The 21200-nt window shown below is 37.1% G+C and overlaps 1 protein-coding gene across 1 annotated transcript in view; it reads left to right on the forward strand.

Annotated features, from left to right (window-relative positions):
- The window catches only part of LOC114053992 (lipoxygenase homology domain-containing protein 1-like), a 657625-nt gene that overhangs the window by 299022 nt on the left and 337403 nt on the right, over window positions 1-21200 (forward strand). The window contains 1 exon segment of the mRNA XM_027877094.1: window positions 208-371. Coding sequence (XP_027732895.1) covers window positions 208-371 — 164 coding nt within the window.

The raw sequence follows: 21200 nt of genomic DNA on the forward strand, positions 1-21200 counted from the left end.
TTGCAGGACTCAAGCAGGCAGTACAACCTTTTCTTTTGACACTCCCTGACAATGACAAAGTTTAACTGGGTTCTGGTCTGAAGCCCCAGATTTCCCCTGAATTGAGGTTCCTTTCCCTTCCATTACTTCTTTAGTAGCTCATTTGGTGCTCCAAATACCATGACTATTTCCACGCACATTTTCACTGACTTCTTTCTTCCTTTGCAGAAGGAGACTGGAAGATAACTGTTGTCACAGGGGATTTTGAGAAGGCTGGCACAACTGCTACAGTGTCCCTTTATGCTTATGGAGAAAAGAGGTCTTCGGGTCCCATCATTTTGGGATCTGGGAAGCACCAGTTATTTAATCCCAACAGTGCAGACATATTTAAGGTAACGTTGATAGGCATGGCTATATTCTCTATTTACAAAAATGTACTATGACACAGAATTCCTAAAATGTGACTCTCGTGAATAGGCAATGGACAATGTGAATATGAAAAAGGTTTAAGCTTTTGGTTTTCATTACAATGTAATTAAATATAACAACCCAAATTTAAATGCAATAATGAGTTACATGGGTGTGTCCTAGATACTTAGGCAGAACATGATATCCTCAAGAAAGACTTTAAGTGGAGGACTACATTTCTAATCCTGGCTCTCTTTCTACATCATTTTATAACTGAAGTAATCGACATTTTTATACCTATACTTCACTAGACTTATAACTTTATACAGGGTTAGAAATAGAGACTAAACTTGTGATTTCATTGGTATAGGCTACTTTTAGGTGAAGAAACACCTCTGCCAAACCACATTAGCCCATTCTCTTTAAGTTACAGTCTTTGAAAGTTGCCTAGAGCATTGAATTTAAGAGACTTGCCCAGGATCACATAGCGAATGTGTCAAAGGTATGCCTTGAACACAGGTTTTCCTGGCTTTGAGACTGGTGCTCCAACTACTCTATTGCTTTAACACTATCTCTCAACTTTACATAGAAACATAATCTTAAAGTTAAATGGGACTTTAGAAGTGATTCTTCATCTTATAGATGAAGAAACTGAGGCTCACAGATGGGTGAAGTAACTTTTCTCAAGTCATATACTAGTTATTGGTGAAGTTAAGGCTAGAACCTAGGTCTTTTGACTCTTAGTTCAGTATTCTTTCTATTATTCTTTCAAGGACTCTCATTTCAATATATATTCATCAGGTAGAGCTCTGCTATAAGCAATAGGGAAAGATTTGTGAATATGAGAGGATCAGTGAGTGTTTCACCTGTAAAGAACTCTCAGCATGAGAATTTCCTCCTCCAATGCAAAGTTGTAAGGGGAGGTACCTATCATATGTAAATATTTTCATGGCTGAAAAGGGTAAAACAGGACTTTTGTTTATTAAAAATTTATCAGATAAGAATGTAAATAAAGTCTTTAAACATAGACTTTGGAAGACCACTTTGAGGGCTGAGGGATGGTGGAGGTTACAGAACTTTGTGGTCCCCCTCCCCATAGCTCATTTGCATTTAACTTGTTTCTAACGCTTTAGAGTTTAAAATTCACTACATGATAAATCAACTAACTGCTACAAGGGCATGAGATGATTTTCAAAGGACTTTTAGTTTTACTAACAGAAAAGGGGAGCTTATGAGGTTCTGTTGTTGTTGTTGTTATTTTGCCTCATAAGAGAAAGTTAAGTCTATTTTTACCAGGAGGTACTGATCTGAGCAACTGAAGGTAATGAAACGGCGAATAATAAGGCTGGAGTTATCAAAATGAAGAGGTTTGAATTCAGGAGGGCATAGAAAAGCTAGGTTAGAGATGTGCATGGAAACCTGGAACAGGAGCAGTGAGAAGACCAGAAGGCTTCAGTTGCTAGTTCTTGATTGGTTGAATAAAGGATCAGATTCATTAGAAGAGTTTCATCTTTAGCCATTGTTCTTCAGGGCTATCTACAATTTAAAAGAGGTGAAGCCTCAGATGTACCTGGTGCTCTGGGTTGCCCCCTCTGGTGTGAAAAGGAAAAGCAGAAAGGGAAAAAAAAACATTTTGTAGCTACTTGCTGTCTATTAGAAACACATGCTGAGATCTAATTAGAGGGTGTGTAATCCTGGTGAGTAAAGAGCGGGTCTTCTCTCTCTTGCTGAGGGTCAGATTAATGAACCTTGCAGTTCTCTGGCTTAAAGGGAACTATTAGACAATATAAAAGAGTAACATTTTCAAGGGCCCTTTTAAGGGTGATTATTAGTTAAAAGATCCTATAGTTGCTTCATTGGTTAGAGGTTAGAAGAAAAGAGGACATACCCAGCAGCAGAATGATGAGGACCAGAAAGATGGAAATTAGCAGAGGAGCAGTTTCATGTTGTCTAGATGTTCCTGAGATAGACTAATGACACCAATGCCTCCAGTTCAAAATTGTGAGTTAGAGCAGATGGCTTTTCCTCACTCATGTGTCACCATGCCAGGTTTAGGCAAGCATGGGCCCATTTTTCCCACAGATCCTGAGTTCTTTGTTTATAAATTGTGACTCAGTTTTATGTAAGGATAATGATATATTGATTATTCTTGCATTTGTTTATGTTGAGTGCATATTATGTATTGGTTATTATTTAGTAATGAGTTTTGTTTAAAATCTAGTGGAGTTGTTGTTGTGAGTGGCTGGTTTTGTGTAAATAGAAGAACACTTGTGGTAACTCAAGAGCTATACTGGAAAGTAGGGAGAGCATATTCCCTACAATAGGGTTAGTCCTAGATTGTTGCAAGAATATAATTTTGTGGCAGTAGTCCTTTTCTGGAAACTCAAAGCTGTCAGTGTGAAGGCAGATTGGTTTGAGTGAGCCAGCTCAAAGGGTGAGTAGGTAGGTTGTCCACATGCCATGAGACAGGTAAAAATAATGGGGGCTCACACCAGCTATACCTTACACACCATTACACATTATATCTCAAAGAGAATTTAACTTTTTGAAGGTAAGGACTATTTCATGTCACTCTTTGTATCTTCTGTGCCTTATAGATAGTAAGTTTTTAATACACTTTTTTTTTCTTAGTTTATTTTGATTTATCAACAATACTTCCATAAACTTTGGAGTTTAAAATTTTTCTCCCCCCCCAAGATGGTGCATAATCTGATATATGCTATACATATACATTCCTATTAAACATATTTTCACATTATTGATGTTCTAAGGAAGAATTAGAACCAATAGGAGGAACCACCAGAAATAGAAAACAAAACAAAACACAAGAAAAAAATAGCAAATAGTATGCTTCGATCTGCATTCAAACTCTATAGTTCTTTCTTTGGATGTGGATAGCATTTTCCATCATGAGACCTTTGGAGATGTCTTAGATCCTTGCATTGCTAAGAAGGGCTAAGTCTGTCAAAGTTAGTCATCGTACAATGTGGCTGTTACTGTGTACTCCTGGTTCTGCTTACTTCACTCAGCATCAGTCCATACAAATCTTTCCAGGTTTCTCTGAAGTCCATCTGCTCAGCATTTCTTATAGCACAACAGTACTCCATTACATTAATATGCCACAACTTGTTCAGTCATTTTCCAAATAATGGGCATTCCCTCAATTTCCAATTCTTTGCCACCACGAAAAGAGCTGCTATAAATATTTTTGTACATGTAGGTCCTTTTCCCATTTGTATGATGTTTTTGGGATACAGCCCTAGAAGTGCTATTGCAGGGTCAAAGGGTATACACATTTTTATAGCTCTTTGGGCATAGTTCCAAATTGTTCTCCAAAATGGTTGGATCATTTCACAACTCCACCAACAATGCATTAGTGTTCCAATTTTCCCACATCTTCTCCAACAATTATCATTTTCCTGTTTTGTCATGTTGGCCTTTAATAAACTTTTGAAAACTATTTCAACATGAAGGGAATATAATACCAAAATTAATGATGAATTTGCCCTTTAGTCATTAGATCTTAAACATTTTTTTAAAAAAGTCATTAGTTCTTAAACATTAAAAAAAAAAGTAAATGGTGATTTGTGACTGATTATGTAGGACATTGCTTCTCTGTAACTTTTCACAATGCTGTGATGGTTTGTAACTTCATAATGCCAAGTCTGATCTCAGTGAGCCAACCATAGTAGGGTGACAGAACAGTCAATACCAAAAGCTAGAACTGACAATTTTCTAAGTTACAATTTCTTCTGAAAACTTGGGAACAAAGTGCCAGATTTGACATTTATTTGACTCTTCCATTAAATATTTCTCACATTAGCCCATTCTTCATTTCCACAGTCAAGGCCTTCAGTTTTTCCTCATACTACCCCAATATTAAACATCCATCTACTGACCTCTAGTCTTTCCCCCATGTAATCTGTATTGCATAAAGGAGAATCCCTTTCCTCACATACTTTTTAAAAAAATTAGTTAGCAAACACTTATTAAACACCTAAAATGTAGATAGCTCTGTGCTAGACACCAGAGAAAATGCAAAACTTAGTTTAAAAACAGTCTCACTGTTATGAATGTTAGAGTCTAGTAGGCAGATAATACAACGATACAAAAAAACTGTAATACAAAATTAAGAGGATTAGGGGGAAAAAGAGTTATGTGTGGTCCAAGGTTGAGAGTGATTACCAGTTAGGTAGTTGGTACATAAATCAGGGTAGGATTCATAGTAGAGGTAGCATTTTAGTTAGGTTTTAAAGCATAGGTAGAAGTTCAATAGGAAAGAAACTAGGAAAGGGACATAGGGAACAGCTTGTGCAAAGGTTAAGAAGTGGAAACACCTGGGGTGAATTTGAGAGAAACAGAGTAATCCAGCATGGAGATAGCATAGTGTGTATGTAATAGAATAGTAGGTTGGTCCCAGATTATAGAGATCAGAAGAGAGGACAAGGATCAAGACAGACCAGGGAGAATCTGCAAGTAGGTGGTCATAGAAGTCATAGGGATAAACATAATTACTTAGGGACTATGTGTAGAGAGAAAAGAGAAGGCTAAGGACCAACCTTGAGGAACATCTACCCTATGGGGAAGAGAAAAAAAGGAGGCAGGGAAAAAGAATGAGAATGAGTAGAATGAGTGGTTTCTCTCTTGGGAGAGTCAAGAGGTGGTCCTGAAGAGTGTGGTATCAAACTAAGAGATGATATCCAGTAGGAAGCATTGTCAAAATTGTGAAGTGCTGCTAAGAGGTTGAAAAGGATGAAGGGAACTGGGGGGAAAATTGATTCGGAAAGTAAGAGGTCAGTGGTGTCTTTAAGCAGAAGAGTTTGAATTGAATAGTTGGGGCAGAAGTCCATTTGTAGTGGGTAGTGAAATGAGTGATGATGAAGTAGAAATGTTGGATATAGACTTTATGAGGTAGTACAGCAGGAAAAGAGGAAAAAGACAAAATGGTGGCTAGATGGTAAAAAAGGTCAAGAGAAAGTTTTTGTTTTGTTTTAAGATTGGGGGTCATTTTGATAGCTAGATGGGAAGGAGCTAGTGAAGAAGAGAATGAAGATACATATATAAAAATGTTTTTTTGGAGCAAGGTCCTGGAGGAGTTTGGAAGGAATGGAATCAGAGTTGAAGGTAGACAAATTACCCTTAGGGAGGAATAATGATACCTCTTCTTTGGGACCAAAGGAAAGGAGGAAATAATAATCAAGATGAAAATCCAAAATTCTCATAGTATCTGTTTCAATATATAAAAAAAGAAAGCTCACCATCAATAGCTTCTTCCATTAGATATTCTATAATTTTTTCTGCATCATAAATTGAAATTATAATAAAAATATATTTTATTTGTGTGGTGCTAACGAATTAAGGACTTAAAATCAAGAGGACTTGATTTGCATGGTTCAAGCCCTGGCTCCTTCATTTAATAGCTCTGTCAGTTTACTTCACCTTTCTCCGGGCCTCCATTTCTTCATTTTGCCAATGAAGATTATGATGGTACTAACTTCATGGGTTTATTGTTACTCTTCATAAACCTTAGGGTGCAATATAAAGGGAGTTATTATTATCATTATTTGGTGCATTCCTTTCAATGACCATATCATGCAGGTTTTTTTCAGGGAATGGACCTGTGATTTTTTTGGTACAGGGAGCTCCCATATGAGGAAATTCCCTGTACCAATGCAGGTTTGCATTTTCTCTGCAACTTATAGTCTTAGAATTGCTTACAGCACTGAAAGATTAAATGATTTGCCCAGCGTAACAGGCCACTACATGGAAAAGGCAATATGAGTCTAATAATGTTTTTAAATGTATAAAATAAAATCCATAGGATTATAAAGGAAACCAATTATATTGAAATACAGTTATCATTATTATTATCATTAGGAATTAACTACGTATAAATACAGAATGCTATTATGGTATACTTTGTAAAATCATGTAGCCAAAGGATCAAGTGTAAACACTGCCAACTGAGTAGTTTTAATAATCCATTTCAATTCAACAAACACTGTGTGCATTAGGTGCAAGGCATTGTGACAGATGAATACAAAGAAGGAGAAGAGATATGGGAATAAACATTTATTAAACACCTTCTATGTATCAGACATTATACTAAGCACTTTACAAATCTTATTTGATCCTCACAGCAATCACATGAGCTTGGTGCTATTATTATCCTCATTTTTCAGTTAAAGGAATGGAGGCAGATGGAGGTTAGAGACTTGCCCAGTGTCACACAGCTAAGTGAGTATCTGAGAGCAGATCTGAACTCAGATCTTCCTAACTCCAGGCCCAATGATCTATAACACAAAGACAAGACAAAGACACAGATGAAATAGTTTCTGACCTCAAGGAACTTAAAATTGACTAAATGACGCAACACCTACACAAATATGTGTGTGTATATGTTTGTGTATACACACACATACACACACATATATTTTACACACACACACACACACACACACACACACACACACAATAAGGAAAACCAAGGCAGGGCAGTACAATAACAACCACAAGAAATTTGAAAATTTGAATAAATGGCTTCCAAACTGAACTTTAAAGGAAGACCAGGATTCTGAGAGGTAATGTCGTCTCATCCATTAGAATACAAGACCCTTCAGAACCAGGATTGTTTTGTTTTTCTTTGTTTTTGTATCCTTAGCACCAAGCATAGTGCCTGGTATGTCATTAAGTACTTAATAAATATTTGTAAATAATTGAATGAGAATGAACAAGTTCATTACAGTGTAGAGAAGTAGGAGATAGAGTACCAAATGTTATTAACCAAATTTCTTTTTCATTTTTTTCCCTAATGAATCTACTGCTGTGGTTATCCTGGATATTTACCTTACAGTTTGCTATATATTTATCAACTTTATATTTCCAGCAATGATTTCTCTTCTAAGTGCCAACCTCCATTTCCAATTGCCCGAAGAATATTGCCACATAGATTGCTCTCCTGATATTCAGCATGTCCAAAATTGAATCTTTTCCCCTGAACCTACTATTCCTTCTAGATTCATTATTTCTCTTTCTAATACTACCACTCAGCTATTCTCACATGTTGGAAACTCTAGAGTTATTTTTTGTAACTGGGGTATCTCTTGGTACCACTTAAATTGTCTCTTTCAAACTAAATTGAAACCTAGTACATTCAAAGGTAGAATGCTTCTTGAGCCTAGGGAGTAGTTTTCAGATTCTGGCTCAATAGAGGATGAAATCAATTAGTTTCATTGATAAATTGGTTTAATATTCATTGTGTGCCCTTGAGATTCTTGCAGCTGGTTAAACCTATGTACAAACCCTGACTATCCAAGGTCTTTATTCTCAAATGAACATACATACTTGGGAGATAAATCTTATCTCCAGATTATATAATCTCCAAGGTCCTTTCCAGCTCTATATCTGAGTTCTTATTCAAGGAGATGGTTATTATTGTTCTCTTTCATAAATCGGGGTACATTTCCTTGAGGGGGTGGGATCTGCAGTAATTTCTAAATGAATGAAGGCAGGCAGGCAGCTTGGCAGATGGTCAGTGGGTAGCTATTGCAGGCATGGGGGATTGTAGAGAAATAAGTGTGGGGGCTGGAGTAGGAGGAAGGAACAAAAGGAGCTAAGAATAGTTCCAGGCTAGAACAAAGATTCCGGGAGTAGGTAAATGATTAGGGGGATGTATATCCGGGACTTTCCAATTTGAAGAGTAAAAGGCTAATGAAAATAGCTCATATTTATTTAGCATTATAAGGCTGGAAAAGGGCAGCTAGGTGGCACAGTGGATAGGGCACTGGGCCTGGTGTCAGGAAGACTTGAGTTCAAATGTAGCCTCAGACAATTACTTGCCATATGACCCTGGGTGAGTAGTTTTGCCTCACCTTCATCATTTGTAAAATGAGCTGGAGAAGGAAATGCCAAGAAAACTCCAAATAGGGTCAAGAAGAGTTGGACGCAGCTAAAATGACTAAACAACAAAAAAGGTTTACAAAGCACTTTCCTCCAAACAACCCCATGCAACAGGTAGGACAAGGTTTAGAAAGTCTTCTCATTTTTCAAATGAAGAACCTGAGTGAGGTTAAATGACTTCCCAGGGACACACAGCTGTGACATGACATGTTGAACCAGCATGAGGTGATGAACATAAGACAGGAGAGAAAAAAAAGAGGGGATAGGGAGAGAATGATAGTGTTAAAAAACCCAAGGGAAGAGAGATTTTTCAAAAACACTAAATGCTATGGGACTATAAAAAAAAAGAATGGGAGTGGATAAAAGTTCATTGGATTTGGCAATAAAGAACTCATTTGTTAAGTACCTAGTATATGCAAATTCTGCTAGGTACTCAGCCAATATGATTTTAGATAGCATATAGTCTTTGTTCTCTGGAGTTTTGATACCAATAAGGGTGAAGTTGTAAATACGGTGGGTCAGCTGGAGCTCTGTCCCTGGGCAAAAGTTTAGAGAGGCATTGAAAAGACTTGCAACCTTTCAGAGGCATAGAAACAATTAAATTTAGCACCTGCTTAGCAAGAATAATTAGTTAAAATCAGAAGCTGCCAGATTTAAGCCCTATTAGAGACTCTTCTTAAATACAGTTGGATGTGAAAGGTCTTCAATCCCTCCAAAACTGCACTGAAGTTGTATCTGGTGCCGCCAGCCTCTGGAAAAACAAATTCTAGTTATGGCTCTGTGTAAAAGGGTATGACACAAATATACCAACCATAATACACTATAATATATTTCATGATTAGTGCATTAGAGTTTTTCCTCAGGTTTAATCAGAAAGATCATTAATGACAAAGGTAGGTATGGGGTTAAGGGAATCTTTATGGAGGAGGCAATATTGAGTGAGCTTTAAAGGGTAGTTTGGAATTGTTCTACTGAGTGGGTGGGGGAGAGAGCACTGCAGACATAGGGAACATCATGATCAAAAGCATGGAGCTGGGATAATAGAGGGCATATTTGGGGAACATAGGTCAGTCTAGTAGGGCTAGAGTGGAGAATGAAGTCAGGGGAGCAATATCATGTAAGACTGGGAATGTGTGGTAGTTCTAGATTATGGAGGACCTTAAATGTCAGGCAAAGAATATGAGTCTTACTGATTTGGCAGCAGACACTGAAGATTTTTTAGCATAGGAGCAATATCACTAACTATATGCATAAGGAAATTTGATCTGGCAGTGGTATGAAAGATGGATTAGTGTGAGAAGATAGTGGAGATAGAAACAACCCTCATGAGGCTATTGCAATAATCCAAGTGGGTGAAAATTCAATACTGATGAGTCATTTAAGGCACATACTACATGCAAGGCTCTTTGGGAGGTACTTGTGATATAAAGACAGAATGAAAAAACAAAACAGTTCTTGTCCTCAAGGGTTTTCTATTCTACTGGTAGGGAAGTGAGTGTGAGTGCACTATATAACTTGAGGAGGGTTAAGAGGTGATGCCTGAATTTAGCCTCAAAGGATGATGTTTAGGCATCTAAGAATTAGATGTGAGAAGGGAGTATATTTCAGATATAGGGGACAGTTTTGCACAATCACAGAGGTGGGAGATTAAATACTGAATTTGAGGAACAAGCAGGCCAGTTAGATAAACAAAATGTGTGGAGAAGGGGGCAAAGCGAAATAAGGAAGGAAAGGTAGACTAGAGCCAAGCTGTGAAAGGCTTTAAATGGCAAGCTGAGGGATTTATATTTTACTTTAGAGGCAATAAAAGACACTAGATTTTGGAGAAAGGCTGTGACAACGTAAGCCTATATGTGCTTTAGGAAGATTATTGTGGCAGTTGTGTAGTGGATTGGTTGGAGAGGGGATGAACTAGAAGCAGGGTGACCAATAAGCAGGATATTACAATAATCTAGGTGGGATGTAATGAATCCTTGCAGTAGGGTATTAGCTTTGTAAATGGAGAGGAGACAGATGAACCAGATGTGATGGAGAAAGAACAAACAAAACTTGGCTACGAGAGGTTAGGTGGAGGGGAGAATCAAATATAATTGCAAGGTTATGCACATAGAAGACACAGTGACTTGTGATGCCGTGGACAAATGATAGTCAGAAGGAGTATCCTGTTAAGGGAAAAACATATTTTAAGTTTGGTTTTGGATGTGGTGACTTTGAAGTATATGTGGGATAACCAGGTAGATATATCCTCTGAAGAGAGTTGGAGATGAAGATCTGAAATACTAAAGAGAATTCTGGTCTAATTCTGCAAATTTGAGAGTTAAATGTGTCAGTTAAAGCCATGACAGTGAATGGGGTTGCCAAGTGAAACTGTAGAGAGGGGCAAGAGGAAGGTCAAGAGCAGAACCTTAGAAAATACCCATTTTAAGGGATTGAGAATGGAGGGAGGGTCATCAAAGGAAAAAGAGAAGTATGAGGAATTAAAGGAGAATATATTGTTCCCAAAGCCAAGGGAAGAGAGAATTTCTTGTAGAAGGTCATGATTCATAATAAAAAAATACAAAGTGATCAGAGAACTGAAAAGACGGCAGTGGAGTGGGCCATTAGCAGGTTACTGCTGATACTAAGAAGGCGATTTCAGTGGAGTGATGGGGATGGAAAACAGATCAAAAAGGGTTGAGGAGAAGGTGGCTGATTAGGAAGTAGCAACAGTAGATATAGACAGCCACTTTAAGAATTTTAGCAGTGATGGGGAGAATACCCATGGTGCATTAGTTTTATGAGGCACAACTTTGGAGCGAAGACTTTTTTTTTTTAGGATTTGAGAAACCTGAGCATGTTTTTAGGTGGGTAAGAAGGAACCATTGGGTAGGAAAAGACTGTTAATATATTTGAGTGGAGCTGATGATAAAAGCAAAATCCTGGAGGAGGAATGTGAACAAAAGTATAGGTGAAAGGTTTAGCCGTGGTAAGGAATGAATATACTTTCTATTCTGGGACCAGAGGAAAGGAGAATAGTTGGTATTTATATAGATCAGGTTTGAGGAATGAATGAGGGGAGGGAGAGTAGGTGAAGGAGCTAACATCAGATGGTCTTAATAGTCTCAGTGAAGTAGGTAATGAATTCTTCTGTAGTAAATATGTTATTGGAGGCAGGGCTACTGGGAGTTGAGGAAAGAAGAGTTTTGGAAGAGTCCTGTGAGATAAGTAAGAGTTAATTACAATGGAACTGACGGGTTACTGAGCAACAGAGGCAAGTAGTATTTACTGAGAGCTTCCTAAGCTCTTGGTTATGGTGTGTCATTTTGGAAGGATGAAAGATACCTCTTCCTCTGAGCCTGGGAGAAATGTAAAGAAAGACACCCATTGAGGTAGAAAAGATTACTTCTATCTTCTCAGTCGGCTGGAAGGCAACTGATGCCATTGGAAATAAAAAAGAGAAGTGGTGAAGATTTTTGCAGACATCAAGTAAAGCTTGAGGGAAAATAAAACTAAAATCCTCATGCTTCTTGAATCTTGTTGATTCTTATATGAATCTGTTAACAGGCTCTATTGGATATGGAAATTCAGAAATCATACTGTGTGCAGTTTGGAGGGTTAATAAATTGCTTCACTGGTTTCAAGCAATTTCCACTGCTGAGATGATAGAAGGAAAGGGTCATTATGCACACATGAATCATTGCAGGGACTTCAGAGTCTTTGTGGTCAGCTTGGTCTGCAAGGATTTGAAGTAATTTAGTCCCTTGATACATTAACTATCAAAATGTAAGTATTCCTCATATTTTTTTTTTGCTACTCTTTATTACAATATACACCCATGTATTTAACTAAACTTGTGTTCTGTTTATATCACAAGGTTATGCAGTCTTTTCTGTCTACCTTGATTCACTGGCATTGATATGCTGGTTTTTTTTAAACATTAAATTTTGCATATATATTTTGGTGTGCATTTTTATTTTGATATTAGACATATATGTTTTTTTTTTCTAAATGTACTCAGGAATTTTCAATTCTAAAGTCTGACTCATGCTGTGAAAATACCTTCCACATCCAACCCTAGTCTGAGCAGAATATTGTGCATTGAATATTTCCCCCAACCTTGCTTTGCTGTCCAGAAATAGTTAAGCTCTCTTTATTTCTATTTTGTCAGATGATGAAGCTAAAAACAACAACAGCAGCAGCAACAACAACAACAAAAACACAACTCTGTGTTTTAATCCTGGCAGTATAGTTTGAAAAAGAATACAAGGTTGATTTTTTTTCTAATGCCATATATCATTAATAATAACTTATTTTGATAAATTAAAGTGCATATGCTAAACTTTTGCAGTATTAAGTAGGATAAAGTTAATTCATTCCACTGAGATTTTTCTTTATTTAATAACCTAATTGAGTAAATGAATTTAAAATATCATTTAAGTTTTAAGTTCGCTCTAAACTCAAAAGCATTAGCAAAAACAGTATTAAATTCAAGTCAGATGAATTCATCCAAACTGTCAAGATATTAGGCGACACCCTGTTTTCCAGAACTAAGATCCAGCAAGCAGGCTATGCCTGAGATTGGCATAACAACAATCCTTTGTGCTCACCCTGTGGATGATCTCAGGTACAGCAAAATTCTAGAATTGTTTCTGGTCATGAAGCCCTGCTGTGAATCAAACTCGTCACATTGTTGCTGTGACCTCTCATTGTCAGGGCTACAGCTCACTACGTAGCCATAAGTATAAGTACTGAGATCTCCCCACACTAAAGTGGATCTTCCCCAACAGGGACAGCTCCCCCAGCACATGTGTCCTTTCTTGCAAGCCATTTCCCTCACTTTAAAATCAAACTTCTGTTTGATTCCTGACTCTGCTGTCTCTAACCTGCTTTGTTTGGCTCCAGCCACGCACAGGTTAGAGGTTCTGGTTGACAAAACTTTATTTTATTTTCAAGATTTTTCTTAATATATTTCATGTTTTTATATCACTTTCATTTCTGTATTTATCCCCTTCTTCTTCCCAGAGAACCATCTCTTGTAATAAAAAAATAAATAAATAAAAGGAAAGAATGAAGAGGGAAAAAGGTTCAGCAAAACAAAGGTATTAGCCAGGCGTGACAATTGCATACAAAGCTCCACTTCCATAATACTCTCTAAAGGAGACCTTTGCAAAAGAGGGAGGGAGATTGTTTTCTGGTTTCTACCTTGTGGACAAGCTCTCTTATCATAATTATGATGTTCATCATTAAGGGATAGGAATAAGACTGGACTGGTGATTTCACTGATATTAATAACTCTTAGGTGAGGGAAGTCCCTCTGCCAATGCAGGGCAGCACCTTCTCTGTAACTTAGAGAATTATCTAGATATATTTAGTGACTTATCTAGGATCACACAAGCAGTGTGCATCAGAGGCCTCACTTGAACTCAGGTCTTCCTGGGTTCAAAGCAAGCTCTTTATCTATTACAGCAACCTGCACTGAATATTTATCAAATACTTCTTACATACAGAACACTGTGCTACATCTTGGGCTATTCAAAGACAAATAAGATATGCTGTCTGCCCTCATGGACCTTGTAGCCTAGTTAGACAAAAGGGCAGGGATTTGGCTTGTATGTTGAAAAATGTTACTTTGACCTGAAAATCCAACCTAATCTAATGGTATTCCTTTTTGAAAAAATAGAACAGATACGATAAGTGAAGAGTAATCAGAAAAAATATTCTGCATAAAGGATGAACCCAGAGTCTAGTGAAACTAAAGGAGACATAGAGGTGATAACATAATATATTGGAAAGAGGCCAAAGACAGAGAGGGGGAAAAAGTTAGAAGATGGAAGAGATTTATTTATGAGGAATGATTAATACTATTAAATATGAATAGCTTAACCTTGCTATTTATAGAGAGGCAGTGTGTGGAGTGGAACACTGGATTTGGGTACTGTGGGCCAGGCCGTGGTCTAGGTCCTAGGGATACAGATACAAACTATGAAACAATCCCTTTTCCCAAGGGGCTTCCATTCTAGTGATGGAGATAACATATACATGTAGAATAAATACAAAATAAATACAATGTTGTTAAATAGGAGGGAAGGTGCACATAGTTTGAGGGAGAGAGATCACGAAAGTTGTAGAAGAGAATGTGATGAATGAAGAAAGGGATTTTATGAGGTAGAGATGAGGAGAAAATAATAATTATAACCAGTATTTATCATTTGTGACCAGTAATTATTTATACCTATTTGTAATTATTTATAATTACATATAATTTATAACCAGTATTAATTTATAATAAAATGTAACTTATGATAAAATAATCATAACCAGCATTTGTATAGTGTTGTAAGTTTGTGAAGTATTTTACGTATAATATCTCATGTGGTCCTCACAACAACCCAAGGAGCTATTATTATCCCCATTTTATAGATGATGAAACAGAGGCTGAGAGATACTATATATCTTGCCTGGTATTACACAGTCTGGCCACTGTACCATACATTCCAGGCATGATAAATTTACCATCTGGGACAGAACAAAATAAGAATCAGGAGGGAATTCTGCATACCCTGCCTCTCCCCTCCAGTCCCTTTTAATTTCATTTCCATCAGAATCTGTCTGTAAACTCTCTACTGAAAGATTAGAATTGTACTTGATGGAACTGATAAATACCATGGTGTCAATGACAATTTAGAAGCTTAAATAAAATATTATAGGGTCTATCAACTTTTGAAATCTCTTTGCAAAGCTATAGAGAGCTGTAGGATGAAAAATGATACACTTATGGAGAGTGAATTTGAGGTTGCAAATGGCACTTGGGACAACATTCCTGGTATTACAGTCTATCAGAACAATGATTCCCATAAGGAAGAAGACTTTCCTTTTAAAAATGACTCAATTTTACAGGGGGCAGTTAGTTGGCACAGTGGATAGAGCACCAGGCCTGGAATCAGGAAGACTCATCTTCCTGAGTTCAAATCTGGCTTCAGACATTTACTGTGCCCCTCCTGCACAAGTCACTTAATTCTATTTGCCTCAGTTTCCTTATCTATAAATGAACTGGAGAAGGAAATGACAAATCACTCCAGTAGCTTCGCCAAGCAAATCCCAAATAGAGTCAGAAAGAGTTGAATTTGCCTGAACAACAACAGGGGCGGCTAGGTGGTGCAGTGGATAGAGCACCAGTCCTGGATTCAGGAGGACCTGAGTTCAAATCCAACCTCAGACACATAACACTTACTAGCTGTGTGACCCTGGGCAAATCACTTAACTCCCATTGCCCAAACCAAAAAAATAAACAAACAGAAAGAATGTCTTTCGTTTGTTTTACATAAAAGTTTTCTATTGCTAAGCACAGTAAAATCTCTACTCTAAGTCATACTCTGATGCCTTGTTGTGATGTGGAGAGGACCTCAGATTTTATCTTAAGGCTGTGCTGGTAGAAGATAAGTGTGGGCGGCTCTAACTCTGACCATGGACAGACTTTCAGAACAGATCTGGCAATGCATTGCATTTCTGTTTTGGATGGAACAGTTTAGCTGAGCTCAGAGAGGTCCATCACTCTGACCACTAGAGGCTGATTTTATTGTATCCATGGTAACTTATGAAATCTATTTACTAAGGAGTCAAGAGTGTTGATTCTGTTGATGAGTGTTGGTAGGGAGAGTACTCACACCAATGAAATCATAAATCCTTGAAATTTTTAGATAGTATTTTATAGCCAAAGTGTTAAAGTAGAAAAAAATGAGAGCTGCAAATCCTTAGAGTCCAAAATAAGATATTAAAATTTCCCACTTACCTTGGGCGAGACTTCTGATTGTATTTTTCCTCCAAAGAATGTGATCATTTTTAAAAATTAAAGGTTTTTATTTTAATTAACAGAAATTCATTTTCTCTCCCTTTCTCTTCTCATCCAATTGGGGGAAAAAAAGAAAAAGAAGTCTCTTGAAAAAACATGCATAGTAAAAATAAACAAATTTTCTCACTAGTTGTGTTAAAAAAAAAAGTCTCATTCTGCACTCTGAATTCATCAGCTGTCTGCCAGGTGAGAGATAGCATGCTTCGTCATCAGTCCTCTAGAATGCCACCAATGGGTGGCCATTGTGTTGATCATAGATTTGGAAGTTTTGAAGTCCTTTTGGTAGTACTACTGTTTCTCCTGTTCCCAAATAAATAATAATAACAATTGTTTGTAATTATTTGATACTTTAATGTTTGCAAAAACACTTTGCATATGTTGTCTTATTTGATATTCATTTGATCCTGTGAGGTAGGTTCTATTATTATCCAAATTTTATGGATGGGGAAACTGAGACCAAGAGATGTTAAGTGACTTGCCTAGAATCACATAGCTAGCCAGTTTCTAAGATTTGAATTTATTTTCTTAATGCTGTCTGGTGATCTGCTCATTATACTACCTAGCTAACTGTTAATCTAATCACATTGCAGTAAGTCAAATGTGAACACTCACAACAATCAATTAAGAGGGGGAGAAAGAAAACTACAGACAATCCCTTATAAAACCTAATCTGATTGGTTCACAGCAAACTATAGCCTTAATGTTTTTTTACATAGATAAAGGATAATTTCAGGTATCAGGTGGGACAAGCATTTAGAGTAATTGGATGACTCTCAGCTTCCCATTATATTCTTTCCTGTAATGTCGATGTTGCAATTCTATAGACCCATATTTAGTTTTACTTTCCTTTTTTTTTTCTACATGTGGCCTTTATGAAAGAAGATATTCTCTAGAGGCAAAATGCCTCTTTTTTCAATTAGAGAAATTCTAAAGTGGAATCCTCTATTAATCTTTGATAACATCCTATTAATAATTCTATCTTCTTAACTGGGAATTTTTCCCTCCTTTAATAAACCCAATTTATCCCTATGAGTAGGGACAGTTAGACACAAGATCATAAAAATATGTGAAGATGTCCAGGGCAGGCAGGCTTAGTTAGGGTAGGAGGGGAGGAAAACGCTTATCTCTGTGCTCACAAATGGAATCACACTAAGGGTCCAAGCTGCATAGCTCTCAAAGGGAACCTGGCCTGAGCTGAGATGTAACAAAATGATGGAGAAAAACAAAATTAAAAAGTCTTGGTATTTGGAGGCAGTTAAGTGGTGCAGTGGAGAGAATAAGGAACTTGGAACTTTGGGAAGCCCTGAATTCAAATTCTGTGCCACACACTAACTGTGTGACTCTGAGCAAGTCAGTTAACTACTCTCAATTTCAGTTTCATCTGCAAAATGGGGATAATAATAGCACTCATCTCACAGGGTTGTTATGAAGATGAAATGAAATAACCTATGTGAAACACTCTGCAAACTTTAAAAGGCTACGGAAATGCTAGTTATCATTACTAATGGTGAGTTGTACTTGCTGAATTAGCCAATTAATGGTGAAAACGGGCTTTTCTTAGTTGTAGGAGTGGGAGTTGAAGGAGATTCACTAATCAGTGTAACACTTATTTATATCATTACTCATGCATACAAAAATATTGATTTGCTCTATTGCAGCTGTCATGGATCTCTTTGGTAGTATGGTTAAGCCTATGGATTCCTTGGAATTATGGTTTTAAGAACTCAAAAGAAATACATAGGATTATAAAAGAAGCCAATTACATTGAAGTAGATTACACAGTGGAGATAATAAGGAACTTGGACTTTAAAGTAGATTTAAACAAATGAAGTAGATTTAAACAAAACAAAAAAAAAGAAAAAGTTCTTGGATCCCCAGGTACAGAACCCCTTTTTCTATTGCAATAAATTGACGTATGACAACCCTTCTTTTGCAAGTTACCAAGGATCTTGATTTGTAGTCAACCAGAAAAAGGGCTTTATATCTTTCAATGTCTAGTTAACTTCCTCCTTTTCCCCCTCAACCCTTTCATATTAATTGTGGACTTGAGTGAGATATATATCATTAAATCACGCAGCACATTTTATTGAGTGTATATTATAGCTTGATGTCCTATACAAAAGGACGATAATGCCTGTAACATTTACTTCACAGAATGGATGTGAAGCTAAAATAAGATAAGGCATGTAATTGTAAAGCTGAAAGTGATATGTAAATGTAAATGATCATTGTTATTTTATATTGCATTGCTTTTTCTATGTCAATTTTCAACTGAATTTAAATAATACCATACTCCTTAAAAGATGATTCACTCTAGTATCGTAGTAGTATGTATGTCAGTAATGTGATTTCACTAGTACTACCACCTCTAATAATAATAACTCACATTTATATGATGTTTATGGCTTATGAGTTTCTTTTATAATGTATGTAGAGTGTGTGAAAGGGCATAATGTTAAATAAGTCTGTAAAAGTATGTGGGAACCATATTGTGGAGGGCTTTAAATGCCAATCAAAGGATTTCATATTTGATCCTAGAAGCAATAACCACTGGACATTTCTGAGTAGGAGACATGGTTAGATCTGTGTTTTAGGAATATTAATTTGGTAGCTCTGTGTAGCATAGAAAAATGTAAGTGACTTGTGGGCAGGAATTATTTTCATCTTTGTCCATGTATCCTTAGTGCTTAACATAGTGCCTGTCACAGAGTAGGCAGTAAATGGAAGTAGAGAGGAGAGAGACTGGAAATTAGGAGGCTACTACAATAGTGTAGGTGAGAGGTGATAAAGGACTGAGCAGGGTATTATCTGTGTGAATAGAGAGAAGTAAATAGATGTGAGTGGTGTTGTGTAAGGAGAATTGGGAAGCTGTGGCCTCTGTTTGCATGTAGGGAATAAGGAAGTGGATGGCATCCATTGACTCTAAGATTGCAGAACTAGGTGATTGGAAGGATGATGGTGCCATCAACATAAAGAGGAAATTTTGGAAGAGGGTAAGTATGTGAAAAAACATAATGAGTTATGTTTAAATAATAATGTTAATAGTAAGATTGATAGATGTTCTCAGAACACGTGATGAAGAGGTTAAAATTGATAGAAATAAGAAGTTTGGAACAGAAACTGGCTGACAAACCAACCTCATTTCACAGAACATTAGTAAAAACAGACAACAGATATATGCCACAGGATTTGTTGAATGTAGCCAGAAGCAGATTATCTCTGGAAGGAGCCTATGCAACAGCCAACATCCAAGAGTGAAATCAAAATGCTCTCCATGGGTGACATCCACATGAACCTAACCTACAATATGTTGACATAGAAGCAGTTGAGCAAATGACTGAATTATTTAGATTTGTACATAGAAATTGAGAGTTTTATGATAGCTATTCTAGATCACCTGGGTGGCATAGAGTGCTGGGTCTGGAGTCAGGAAGACTCATCTTCCTGAGTTCAAATCCAGCTCTGACATTTACTAGTTGTGTGACCCTTGGCAAGTGACTTAACACTATTTGCCTCAGTTTCATCATCTGTAAAATGAGCCAGAGAAGGAAATGGCAAAGCACTTCAGTATCTTTGCCAAGAAAACCCCAAATGGGGCCACAAAGAATTGGACGTGACTGAAACAACTGAAGGACAAATTCTAGATCAGGTCATTGCCACCAGAAATAAAAGATAGTTTATCTTTAAGGAGGATGGATATAAAGATAGATGCAGATTACACAGTGGCATGGGAAACTCTACATATCAAGGCAGGATTAAAAAAAAAACAAACCAGCATCTACCAGCTACTCAGATAGACACAAACTGATTTTCCTAAAGTGCGGGTCTGATAATATCACTCTCCTACTCACTAAACTCTAGGGCTTCCTGTTGCCTCCAGGAGCAAATGCAAAGTGCTCTGTTTAGTATTCAAATTTCCAGTCTTCTTATACCTTACTCTCCGACTTATACTCTTCGATCCAGTGGCACTGGCCTCCTGACGGTTCCACAAACAAGATATTTGATGTCTTGGCTGTCGGCATTCTCTCTGGTTGTTCTCTATGCCTGGAGTGCTTTCCCTCCTCATTTTATTTACCTCTTTGGCTTCCTTTAAGTCCCACCTAAACTCCAGCCTTCTACAGGAAGCCATCCCCAACCCCTCTAAATCCTGGTGCCTTCCCTCTCTTAATTATTTCTTATTTATCCTGCATATAGCTTGATTTGTATATATTTGTTTGCATACCAGGGACTATTTTTTGCCTCTTTTTGTAACCCCAGCATTCAGCACAGTGCTTTGAATGTAGCAGATGCTCAATAAATGTTTATTTATTGGTTGGTTGGCTGAAATTATTCAGCAAAAGGTCATTATGCCTTCTAGAATAACCTATGATGAATCCCTTTATTGAAAATACAAAACTTCAAATATCCTTGATAATTCAATAAATAAATTGCACTGCTACCAGAGCATCTTTACAGAAAGAGCTGTTGGCCACCACTTCCTGGACATAACATTGGCCCCCAAATACTTTAGAGAAAAATTTTTAATGGCTATCAGAATTCTGAATATTCATTTTCTCCAAACCATAATGAAAAGTAGAAGAAATTCAAACCATTTGTGAAAAAGATGAGGTACATGTCATACCAGGGATCCTTAGGATAAAAGTTGCTATCCTAAGTAAGATTTATATTCTAATACCCTTACTCAATTATGAAAATCAGACATTTTATCCACCCACATGGTAATCCACAGAACCTTAAATATTGAAGAAGAATGGAAGGAAAGTGAGTTATCCTCAGATGACTTTTATCCAAAACCCATCAAAGAGAATGAGAAGAATGAGATGATGAGAACAATAATAACTACTTTAAAGCTTAATCCATCATCCATGTAATGAGGGTAATACAATGACAAAGTCAGGGAACTACAACAAGAGTAATGTGCAGTGGGGAATCTCTATACGCTGAGATTTCTGTAAAAGCTGAATAGGCTTGTCAGGAACCTGTTAACCCCAGCCATTTGGGCTCTGGGGATGCCACTGATTTAATTAGAACTTTGGCCAATGTCATGTAACTACTTTTATGAATCTAAGAAATAGGTGGAGGGGCA

This window comes from Vombatus ursinus, unplaced genomic scaffold (genome assembly GCF_900497805.2).
Source record: "Vombatus ursinus unplaced genomic scaffold, bare-nosed wombat genome assembly UNPS02014812.1, whole genome shotgun sequence".
NCBI classification, from domain to species: domain Eukaryota; kingdom Metazoa; phylum Chordata; class Mammalia; order Diprotodontia; family Vombatidae; genus Vombatus; species Vombatus ursinus.